We start from the raw sequence: 11852 nt of genomic DNA on the forward strand, positions 1-11852 counted from the left end.
GCTCAGGTTATATCTGGACAGATCTACTCCCAGGGCCCAGGGGCTCAGGTTATATCTGGACAGATCTACTCCCAGGGCCCAGGGGCTCAGGTTACATCTGGACAGATCTACTCCCAGGGCCCAGGTTATATCTGGACAGATCTACTCCCAGGGCCCAGGGGCTCAGGTTATATCTGGACAGATCTACTCTCAGGGCCCAGGTTATATCTGGACAGATCTACTCTCAGGGCCCAGAGGCTCACGTTATATTTGGACAGATATACTCTCAGGGCCCAGAGGCTCAGGTTATATCTGGACAGATCTACTCTCAGGGCCCAGGGGGAAGGGGCTCAGGTTATATCTGGACAGATCTACTCCCAGGGCCCAGAGGCTCAGGTTATATCTGGACAGATCTACTGCCAGGGCCCAGAGGCTCAGGTTATATCTGGACAGATCTACTCCCAGGGCCCAGAGGTTCAGGTTATATCTGGACAGATCTACTCCCAGGGCCCAGGGGTAATTTTATATCTGGACAGAGATTATTTGTTTACCTCTGTGTCTCTTCCTTCAGGTCTGGCTCTGGACCGATACACCCACTTCACCTCTCCCATCCGTCGCTATGCCGACATGATCGTCCACCGCCTGCTCACCGCAGCCATCGCCATGGAGAAGGGGGCGGGGCCAGCCAAGGCCTTAGCCAGTAACAAAGAGCTGGAGGAGGTGGCTCAGCAAATCAACAACAAGAACAGGGTCAGTATCGTAGCAATACTAAACATCCACAATAGCATAAAAAAAATAAAATAAGATCCAATAAGATAAGAGAAGATATCATTCATCTCTAAATGGAAGACTTGGGGGTGATGAAGACCTAAGAGTCAAAGTTGTTTAAATAAATATGGGAGCATAGAGGACAGTGTGTGGAGTCTTATACTGTAGAAAACCATCCTCACAGGGGGTCATCTTCTGACATTGACCCCTGAACTCTAACCTCTACCCTCTGACCCCCTAGGCAGCACAGCATGCCCAGAAGGTGTCCACCGAGCTATTCCAGTGTCTCTACTTCAGAGACAAAGACCCAGAGACAGACGAGCGCTGTGTGGCCGACGCAGTCATCTACACCATCAGAGCCAACGGCATGCTGGTCTTCATACCACAGTAAGGTTATAACAGTAGAGCTGGTCTTCATACCACAGTAAGGTCATAACAGTAGAGCTGGTCTTCATACCACAGTAAGGTCATAACAGTAGAGCTGGTCTTCATACCACAGTAAGGTCATAACAGTAGAGCTGGTCTTCATACCACAGTAAGGTCATAACAGTAGAGCTGGTCTTCATACCACAGTAAGGTCATAACAGTAGAGCTGGTCTTCATACCACAGTAAGGTTATAACAGTAGAGCTGGTCTTCATACCACAGTAAGGTCATAACAGTAGAGCTGGTCTTCATACCACAGTAAGGTTATAACAGTAAGGTCATAACAGTAGAGCTGGTCTTCATACCACAGTAAGGTCATAACAGTAGAGCTGGTCTTCATACCACAGTAAGGTTATAACAGTAGAGCTGGTCTTCATACCACAATAAGGTCATAACAGTAGAGCTGGTCTTCATACCACAGTAAGGTCATAACAGTAGAGCTGGTCTTCATACCACAGTAAGGTCATAACAGTAGAGCTGGTCTTCATACCACAGTAAGGTTATAACAGTAAGGTCATAACAGTAGAGCTGGTCTTCATACCACAGTAAGGTTATAACAGTAAGGTCATAACAGTAGAGCTGGTCTTCATACCACAGTAAGGTTATAACAGTAGAACTGGTCTTCATACCACAGTAAGGTTATAACAGTAGAACTGGTCTTCATACCACAGTAAGGTCATAACAGTAGAGCTGGTCTTCATACCACAGTAAGGTCATAAAAGTAGAGCTGGTCTTCATACCACAGTAAGGTCATAACAGTAGAGCTGGTCTTCATACCACAGTAAGGTTATAACAGTAGAACTGGTCTTCATACCACAGTAAGGTCATAACAGTAGAGCTGGTCTTCATACCACAGTAAGGTCATAACAGTAGAACTGGTCTTCATACCACAGTAAGGTCATAACAGTAGAGCTGGTCTTCATACCACAGTAAGGTCATAACAGTAGAGCTGGTCTTCATACCACAGTAAGGTCATAACAGTAGAGCTAGTCTTCATACCACAGTAAGGTCATAACAGTAGAGCTGGTCTTCATACCACAGTAAGGTTATAACAGTAGAGCTGGTCTTCATACCACAGTAAGGTCATAACAGTAGAGCTGGTCTTCATACCACAGTAAGGTTATAACAGTAAGGTCATAACAGTAGAGCTGGTCGTCATACCACAGTAAGGTCATAACAGTAGAGCTGGTCTTCATACCACAGTAAGGTTATAACAGTAGAGCTGGTCTTCATACCACAGTAAGGTCATAACAGTAGAGCTGGTCTTCATACCACAGTAAGGTCATAACAGTAGAACTGGTTTTCATACCACAGTAAGGTCATAACAGTAGAGCTGGTCTTCATACCACAGTAAGGTTATAACAGTAGAGCTGGTCTTCATACCACAGTAAGGTTATAACAGTAGAGCTGGTCTTCATACCACAGTAAGGTTATAACAGTAAGGTCATAACAGTAGAGCTGGTCTTCATACCACAGTAAGGTCATAACAGTAGAGCTGGTCTTCATACCACAGTAAGGTTATAACAGTAGAGCTGGTCTTCATACCACAGTAAGGTTATAACAGTAGAGCTGGTCTTCATACCTCAGTAAGGTTATAACAGTAAGGTCATAACAGTAGAGCTGGTCTTCATACCACAGTAAGGTCATAACAGTAGAGCTGGTCTTCATACCACAGTAAGGTCATAACAGTAGAGCTGGTCTTCATACCACAGTAGGTCATAACAGTAGAGCTGGTCTTCATACCACAGTAAGGTCATAACAGTAGAGCTGGTCTTCATACCACAGTAAGGTCATAACAGTAGAGCTGGTCTTCATACCACAGTAAGGTCATAACAGTAGAGCTGGTCTTCATACCACAGTAAGGTCATAACAGTAGAGCTGGTCTTCATACCACAGTAAGGTCATAACAGTAGAGCTGGTCTTCATACCACAGTAAGGTTATAACAGTAAGGTCATAACAGTAGAGCTGGTCTTCATACCACAGTAAGGTTATAACAGTAAGGTCATAACAGTAGAGCTGGTCTTCATACCACAGTAAGGTTATAACAGTAGAACTGGTCTTCATACCACAGTAAGGTTATAACAGTAGAACTGGTCTTCATACCACAGTAAGGTCATAACAGTAGAGCTGGTCTTCATACCACAGTAAGGTCATAACAGTAGAGCTGGTCTTCATACCACAGTAAGGTTATAACAGTAAGGTCATAACAGTAGAGCTGGTCTTCATACCACAGTAAGGTTATAACAGTAGAACTGGTCTTCATACCACAGTAAGGTCATAACAGTAGAGCTGGTCTTCATACCACAGTAAGGTCATAACGGTAGAACTGGTCTTCATACCACAGTAAGGTCATAACAGTAGAGCTGGTCTTCATACCACAGTAAGGTCATAACAGTAGAGCTGGTCTTCATACCACAGTAAGGTTATAACAGTAGAGCTGGTCTTCATACCACAGTAAGGTCATAACAGTAGAGCTGGTCTTCATACCACAGTAAGGTTATAACAGTAAGGTCATAACAGTAGAGCTGGTCTTCATACCACAGTAAGGTCATAACAGTAGAGCTGGTCTTCATACCACAGTAAGGTTATAACAGTAGAGCTGGTCTTCATACCACAGTAAGGTCATAACAGTAGAGCTGGTCTTCATACCACAGTAAGGTCATAACAGTAGAACTGGTTTTCATACCACAGTAAGGTCATAACAGTAGAGCTGGTCTTCATACCACAGTAAGGTTATAACAGTAGAGCTGGTCTTCATACCACAGTAAGGTTATAACAGTAGAGCTGGTCTTCATACCACAGTAAGGTTATAACAGTAAGGTCATAACAGTAGAGCTGGTCTTCATACCACAGTAAGGTCATAACAGTAGAGCTGGTCTTCATACCACAGTAAGGTTATAACAGTAGAGCTGGTCTTCATACCACAGTAAGGTTATAACAGTAGAGCTGGTCTTCATACCACAGTAAGGTTATAACAGTAGAGCTGGTCTTCATACCACAGTAAGGTCATAACAGTAGAGCTGGTCTTCATACCACAGTAAGGTCATAACAGTAGAGCTGGTCTTCATACCACAGTAAGGTCATAACAGTAGAACTGGTCTTCATACCACAGTAAGGTTATAACAGTAGAGCTGGTCTTCATACCACAGTAAGGTCATAACAGTAGAGCTGGTCTTCATACCACAGTAAGGTCATAACAGTAGAGCTGGTCTTCATACCACAGTAAGGTTATAACAGTAAGGTCATAACAGTAGAGCTGGTCTTCATACCACAGTAAGGTTATAACAGTAGAACTGGTCTTCATACCACAGTAAGGTTATAACAGTAGAACTGATCTTCATACCACAGTAAGGTCATAATAGTAGAGCTGGTCTTCATACCACAGTAAGGTCATAACAGTAGAGCTGGTCTTCATACCACAGTAAGGTTATAACAGTAAGGTCATAACAGTAGAGCTGGTCTTCATACCACAGTAAGGTTATAACAGTAGAGCTGGTCTTCATACCACAGTAAGGTTATAACAGTAGAGCTGGTCTTCATACCTCAGTAAGGTTATAACAGTAAGGTCATAACAGTAGAGCTGGTCTTCATACCACAGTAAGGTCATAACAGTAGAGCTGGTCTTCATACCACAGTAAGGTCATAACAGTAGAGCTGGTCTTCATACCACAGTAGGTCATAACAGTAGAGCTGGTCTTCATACCACAGTAAGGTCATAACAGTAGAGCTGGTCTTCATACCACAGTAAGGTCATAACAGTAGAGCTGGTCTTCATACCACAGTAAGGTCATAACAGTAGAGCTGGTCTTCATACCACAGTAAGGTCATAACAGTAGAGCTGGTCTTCATACCACAGTAAGGTTATAACAGTAAGGTCATAACAGTAGAGCTGGTCTTCATACCACAGTAAGGTTATAACAGTAAGGTCATAACAGTAGAGCTGGTCTTCATACCACAGTAAGGTTATAACAGTAGAACTGGTCTTCATACCACAGTAAGGTTATAACAGTAGAACTGGTCTTCATACCACAGTAAGGTCATAACAGTAGAGCTGGTCTTCATACCACAGTAAGGTCATAACAGTAGAGCTGGTCTTCATACCACAGTAAGGTTATAACAGTAAGGTCATAACAGTAGAGCTGGTCTTCATACCACAGTAAGGTTATAACAGTAGAACTGGTCTTCATACCACAGTAAGGTCATAACAGTAGAGCTGGTCTTCATACCACAGTAAGGTCATAACGGTAGAACTGGTCTTCATACCACAGTAAGGTCATAACAGTAGAGCTGGTCTTCATACCACAGTAAGGTCATAACAGTAGAGCTGGTCTTCATACCACAGTAAGGTTATAACAGTAGAGCTGGTCTTCATACCACAGTAAGGTCATAACAGTAGAGCTGGTCTTCATACCACAGTAAGGTTATAACAGTAAGGTCATAACAGTAGAGCTGGTCTTCATACCACAGTAAGGTCATAACAGTAGAGCTGGTCTTCATACCACAGTAAGGTTATAACAGTAGAGCTGGTCTTCATACCACAGTAAGGTCATAACAGTAGAGCTGGTCTTCATACCACAGTAAGGTCATAACAGTAGAACTGGTTTTCATACCACAGTAAGGTCATAACAGTAGAGCTGGTCTTCATACCACAGTAAGGTTATAACAGTAGAGCTGGTCTTCATACCACAGTAAGGTTATAACAGTAGAGCTGGTCTTCATACCACAGTAAGGTTATAACAGTAAGGTCATAACAGTAGAGCTGGTCTTCATACCACAGTAAGGTCATAACAGTAGAGCTGGTCTTCATACCACAGTAAGGTTATAACAGTAGAGCTGGTCTTCATACCACAGTAAGGTTATAACAGTAGAGCTGGTCTTCATACCACAGTAAGGTTATAACAGTAAGGTCATAACAGTAGAGCTGGTCTTCATACCACAGTAAGGTCATAACAGTAGAGCTGGTCTTCATACCACAGTAAGGTCATAACAGTAGAGCTGGTCTTCATACCACAGTAAGGTCATAACAGTAGAACTGGTCTTCATACCACAGTAAGGTTATAACAGTAGAGCTGGTCTTCATACCACAGTAAGGTCATAACAGTAGAGCTGGTCTTCATACCACAGTAAGGTCATAACAGTAGAGCTGGTCTTCATACCACAGTAAGGTTATAACAGTAAGGTCATAACAGTAGAGCTGGTCTTCATACCACAGTAAGGTTATAACAGTAGAACTGGTCTTCATACCACAGTAAGGTTATAACAGTAGAACTGATCTTCATACCACAGTAAGGTCATAACAGTAGAGCTGGTCTTCATACCACAGTAAGGTCATAACAGTAGAGCTGGTCTTCATACCACAGTAAGGTTATAACAGTAAGGTCATAACAGTAGAGCTGGTCTTCATACCACAGTAAGGTTATAACAGTAGAACTGGTCTTCATACCACAGTAAGGTCATAACAGTAGAGCTGGTCTTCATACCACAGTAAGGTCATAACAGTAGAGCTGGTCTTCATACCACAGTAAGGGCATAACAGTAGAGCTGGTCTTCATACCACAGTAAGGTTATAACAGTAAGGTCATAACAGTAGAGCTGGTCTTCATACCACAGTAAGGTCATAACAGTAGAGCTGGTCTTCATACCACAGTAAGGTCATAACAGTAGAGCTGGTCTTCATACCACAGTAAGGTTATAACAGTAGAGCTGGTCTTCATACCACAGCAAGGTCATAACAGTAGAGCTGGTCTTCATACCACAGTAAGGTCATAACAGTAGAGCTGGTCTTCATACCACAGTAAGGTTATAACAGTAGAGCTGGTCTTCATACCACAGTAAGGTCATAACAGTAGAGCTGGTCTTCATACCACATTAAGGTCATAACAGTAGAGCTGGTCTTCATACCACAGTAAGGTTATAATAGTAGAGCTGGTCTTCATACCACAGTAAGGTTATAACAGTAGAGCTGGTCTTCATACCACAGTAAGGTCATAACATTTACATTTAAGTCATTTAGCAGACGCTCTTATCCAGAGCGACTTACAAATTGGTGCATTCACCTTATGATATCCAGTGGAACAACCACTTTACAATAGAAGGATTACTTTATCCTATCCCAGGTATTCCTTAAAGAGGTGGGGTTTCAGGTGTCTCCGGAAGGTGGTGATTGACTCCGCTGTCCTGGCGTCGTGAGGGAGCTTGTTCCACCATTGGGGTGCCAGAGCAGCGAACAGTTTTGACTGGGCTGAGCGGGAACTGTGCTTCCTCAGACGTAGGGAGGCGAGCAGGCCAGAGGTGGATGAACGCAGTGCCCTTGTTTGGGTGTAGGGCCTGATCAGAGCCTGAAGGTACGGAGGTGCCGTTCCCCTCACAGCTCCGTAGGCAAGCACCATGGTCTTGTAGCGGATGCGAGCTTCAACTGGAAGCCAGTGGAGAGAGCGGAGGAGCGGGGTGACGTGAGAGAACTTGGGAAGGTTGAACACCAGACGGGCTGCGGCGTTCTGGATGAGTTGTAGGGGTTTAATGGCACAGGCAGGGAGCCCAGCCAACAGCGAGATGCAGTAATCCAGACGGGAGATGACAAGTGCCTGGATTAGGACCTGCGCCGCTTCCTGTGTGAGGCAGGGTCGTACTCTGCGAATGTTGTAGAGCATGAACCTACAGGATCGGGTCACCGCCTTGATGTTAGTGGAGAACGACAGGGTGTTGTCCAGGGTCACGCCAAGGTTCTTAGCACTCTGGGAGGAGGACACAAGGCAGTTGTCAACCGTGATGGCGAGATCATGCAACGGGCAGTCCTTCCCCGGGAGGAAGAGCAGCTCCGTCTTGCCGAGGTTCAGCTTGAGGTGGTGATCCGTCATCCACACTGATATGTCTGCCAGACATGCAGAGATGCGATTCGCCACCTGGTTATCAGAAGGGGGAAAGGAGAAGATTAATTGTGTGTCGTCTGCATAGCAATGATAGGAGAGACCATGTGAGGATATGACAGAGCCAAGTGACTTGGTGTATAGTGAGAATAGGAGAGGGCCTAGAACAGAGCCCTGGGGGACACCAGTGGTGAGAGCACGTGGTGCGGAGACAGATTCTCGCCATGCCACCTGGTAGGAGCGACCTGTCAGGTAGGACGCAATCCAAGCGTGGGCCGCGCCGGAGATGCCCAGCTCGGAGAGGGTGGAGAGGAGGATCTGATGGTTCACAGTATCAAAGGCAGCAGATAGGTCTAGAAGGATGAGAGCAGAGGAGAGAGAGTTAGCTTTAGCAGTGCGGAGAGCCTCCGTGACACAGAGAAGAGCAGTCTCAGTTGAATGCCCAGTCTTGAAACCTGACTGATTAGGATCAAGAAGGTCATTCTGAGAGAGATAGCAGGAGAGCTGGCCAAGGACGGCACGTTCAAGAGTTTTGGAGAGAAAAGAAAGAAGGGATACTGGTCTGTAGTTGTTGACATCGGAGGGATCGAGTGTAGGTTTTTTCAGAAGGGGTGCAACTCTCGCTCTCTTGAAGACGGAAGGGACGTAGCCAGCGGTCAAGGATGAGTTGATGAGCGAGGTGAGGTAGGGGAGAAGGTCTCCGGAAATGGTCTGGAGAAGAGAGGAGGGGATAGGGTCAAGTGGGCAGGTTGTTGGGCGGCCGGCCGTCACAAGATGTGAGATTTCATCTGGAGAGAGAGGGGAGAAAGAGGTCAAAGCACAGGGTAGGGCAGTGTGAGCAGGACCAGCGGTGTCGTTTGACTTAGCAAACGAGGATCGGATGTCGTCAACCTTCTTTTCAAAATGGTTGACGAAGTCATCCGCAGAGAGGGAGGAGGGGGGGGGGAGGATTCAGGAGGGAGGAGAAGGTAGCAAAGAGCTTCCTAGGGTTAGAGGCAGATGCTTGGAATTTAGAGTGGTAGAAAGTGGCTTTAGCAGCAGAGACAGAAGAGGAAAATGTAGAGAGGAGGGAGTGAAAGGATGCCAGGTCCGCAGGGAGGCGAGTTTTCCTCCATTTCCGCTCGGCTGCCCGGAGCCCTGTTCTGTGAGCTCGCAGTGAGTCGTCGAGCTACGGAGCAGGAGGGGAGGACCGAGCCGGCCTGGAGGATAGGGGACAGAGAAAATCAAAGGATGCAGAAAGGGAGGAGAGGAGGGTTGAGGAGGCAGAATCAGGAGATAGGTTGGAGAAGGTTTGAGCAGAGGGAAGAGATGATAGGATGGAAGAGGAGAGAGTAGCGGGAGAGAGAGAGCAGTAGAGCTGGTCTTCATACCACAGTAAGGTCATAACAGTAGAACTGGTCCCAGATCTGTTGGTGCTGTCTTACCAACTCATATGGTCATTGCCAACCAATAAATCATCGGAGTTGACAAGACAGCACAAATAGATCTGAGACCAGGCTACCATTGAACTGAGCAAAAACATACAGTAGGAATCACTATACTCTGTACAGTGATTTATGTTGAGATATTTCTCAAACAATATCCATAAATAGGTTGATTAAAAAGAGTACTGTAATACACTGACAACTGTATGTGTTCCCAGGTATGGCCTGAAGGGGGCAGTGTACCTGAAGAACAGAGAGGGCCAGGTGGTGAGTGAGAGACAGGATGGAGGATGTGACTGGCAGACTGGTTCTCTACAGAGATACCTGGACCACATCACTACCACTACTGCTGCTGGCACCTCCACCTTCAACCTGTTCCAACACATCACCGTGAGTTGTACTCAATTACTTTACAAAGTGTCTTAAGACTAGGAGTGCTGTTATAGGATCAGTTTTGAAGAGGAGGGGGGAGACTACCCTGAGACGCTTTGTGAATACAGGCCCTGAGGGGGCCCACGTTCCTCCTGGAGAGCGATCTTCCTGCAGGATTTTGTTCCGGCCCTACTCTTAACACCTCTGATTGGTCTAACCAGCTGCTCCTCAGGCTTCAGTACTTTACAGATGAACTAATGCTAGTACTATTCCCCCCCTCTTCCCCTCAGGTGCGTATCTCAGTACAACCATCACGTTGTCACTCGGACACAATCCGTCTGGAAGTGGTCAGCAACAGGCCCCACCAGGCCCCCGAGAGTCAGGCCCAGACCCCCCAGCCCCAGGGGGCTAGGGGCCGGTCCCAGCTGGTCCAGGAGGTGGTTCGGCAGGCAGAGGAGGCCTCTCAGCAGGCGGAGGAGAAGAGGGGCCGGGCCCCCAAACTGTCTAAGGAGGAGAGAGAGTTCAGACAGAGTAAATGTCCCAACCTCTACTCTCTCCTGGAGGAGGTCAGGGAGCTGGCCTTGCTGGACCTGGCTGCCTGTGGAGCAGGAGGTGGTCTGGGAGCAGCCGCTCAGGCTTGTGCTACGTCAGCATAGATGAGGTGGTGGTGGAGGAACAGGAGGAACAACAGATCTGGGAACAGCTGCTCAGCCCTGCGATACACCAACATGGATGAGGTGGTGGTGGAGGGACAGGAGGAACAACAGGTCTGGGAACAGCTGCTCAGCCCTGCGATACACCAACATGGATGAGGTGGTGGTGGAGGAACAGGTCTGGGAACAGCTGCTTTGGTCTGCAGTACATCAGCATAGAACTACATAAAACTTTAACACTGATTCTGGGTCAGATTATTGTGGAGGAGGGGGGCGGTTGAAGAGTAAGGAGGTGCAAGAGGCAGAGTAACCGGTCAACATCAGCATCAAACTTTAACACTGACTCAGGATCAGATTGTGGTGCTTTTCATGGACTTCACCAGCATGCAGACAGACCCTCTGGACTGACTATCTTACTATACATCCTGGGTGTTTTCAGTAAGCAAGGTGATCTCTACTTAGGCACATCTTTAGTCTTATTTGGAAAATGAACAGATGATTGAAGTTGTGAGATGAGACAGATGCATGTAATATTATATACATGAATACATACTGATTCAGGAACAGCTCTCAACAGGACAGTTACCATAGAAACATCTGAAACAAGCAGCAGCTCTGGTCTTAACTAAACAGGACAGTTACCATAGAAACAACACCAGGAACAAACAGCAGCTCTGGTCTTAACAGGATAGTTACCATGGAAACAACACCAGGAACAAAACAGCAGCTCTGGTCTTAACAGGACAGTTACCATGGAAACAACACCTGGAACAAACAGCAGCTCTGGTCTTAACAGGACAGTTACCATGGAAACAACACCTGGAACAAGCAGCTACAGTTTTTACCAAACATTTGTGATGTTCTGTATTTGATTGAACACATTAGGGAGATGTAGAATAGTTTTTTCACTGAACTCTATACTGACGCCTGACACTGGGACAATGCCATTGTACAGCCTGGTCTTGTATTTTAACCTAAATATATTTTTGGAATATTTTTGGCAGTTGGTATCTTGTGAAAAGCTATTCCATTGTATAATGTTTTAAATTAATTAAAGTGCATTACCAAACCTGACAGTTGAACAGTGAAATGTTTATTTATCTGGGTGAAGATCAAACGTATCATGCTGTTAAGTCAAATGTCCACAAGGCTTCAGGTAAATACATTCACATTGTATTTATTTAGGACAGGAAAAAGGCTAGAATTGATGACAAGAGGTTTTAATAAAAGCATGAATACAAGACACAGTGATCTGAACAAGAGAGACTCCTACAGGTTATAATACACAACAAGACTACTGAAGAGAGGACATTGTCCTGTCTGCCAATCAGTCTGTCAGATTGATATCTATTATAGAAAGCAAC

At 45.6% G+C, this 11852-nt stretch overlaps 1 protein-coding gene across 7 annotated transcripts in view; it reads left to right on the plus strand.

The window, feature by feature from the left end:
- LOC115184214 (DIS3-like exonuclease 1) overlaps positions 1 to 11564 on the plus strand; it is a 66873-nt gene extending 55309 nt beyond the window's left edge. For all 7 annotated transcript variants that reach the window (XM_029745236.1, XM_029745237.1, XM_029745239.1 and 4 more), the window contains 4 exons: positions 551 to 729; positions 989 to 1134; positions 9682 to 9853; positions 10126 to 11564. In XM_029745236.1, coding sequence (XP_029601096.1) covers positions 551 to 729; positions 989 to 1134; positions 9682 to 9853; positions 10126 to 10491 — 863 coding nt within the window. In that variant the 3' untranslated portion in view covers positions 10492 to 11564. The remainder of the gene's footprint in view (positions 1 to 550; positions 730 to 988; positions 1135 to 9681; positions 9854 to 10125) is intronic.
- The last annotated feature ends 288 nt before the right edge of the window (positions 11565 to 11852 follow it).

This window comes from Salmo trutta, unplaced genomic scaffold, assembly GCF_901001165.1.
Source record: "Salmo trutta unplaced genomic scaffold, fSalTru1.1, whole genome shotgun sequence".
In the NCBI taxonomy this organism is placed as follows: domain Eukaryota; kingdom Metazoa; phylum Chordata; class Actinopteri; order Salmoniformes; family Salmonidae; genus Salmo; species Salmo trutta.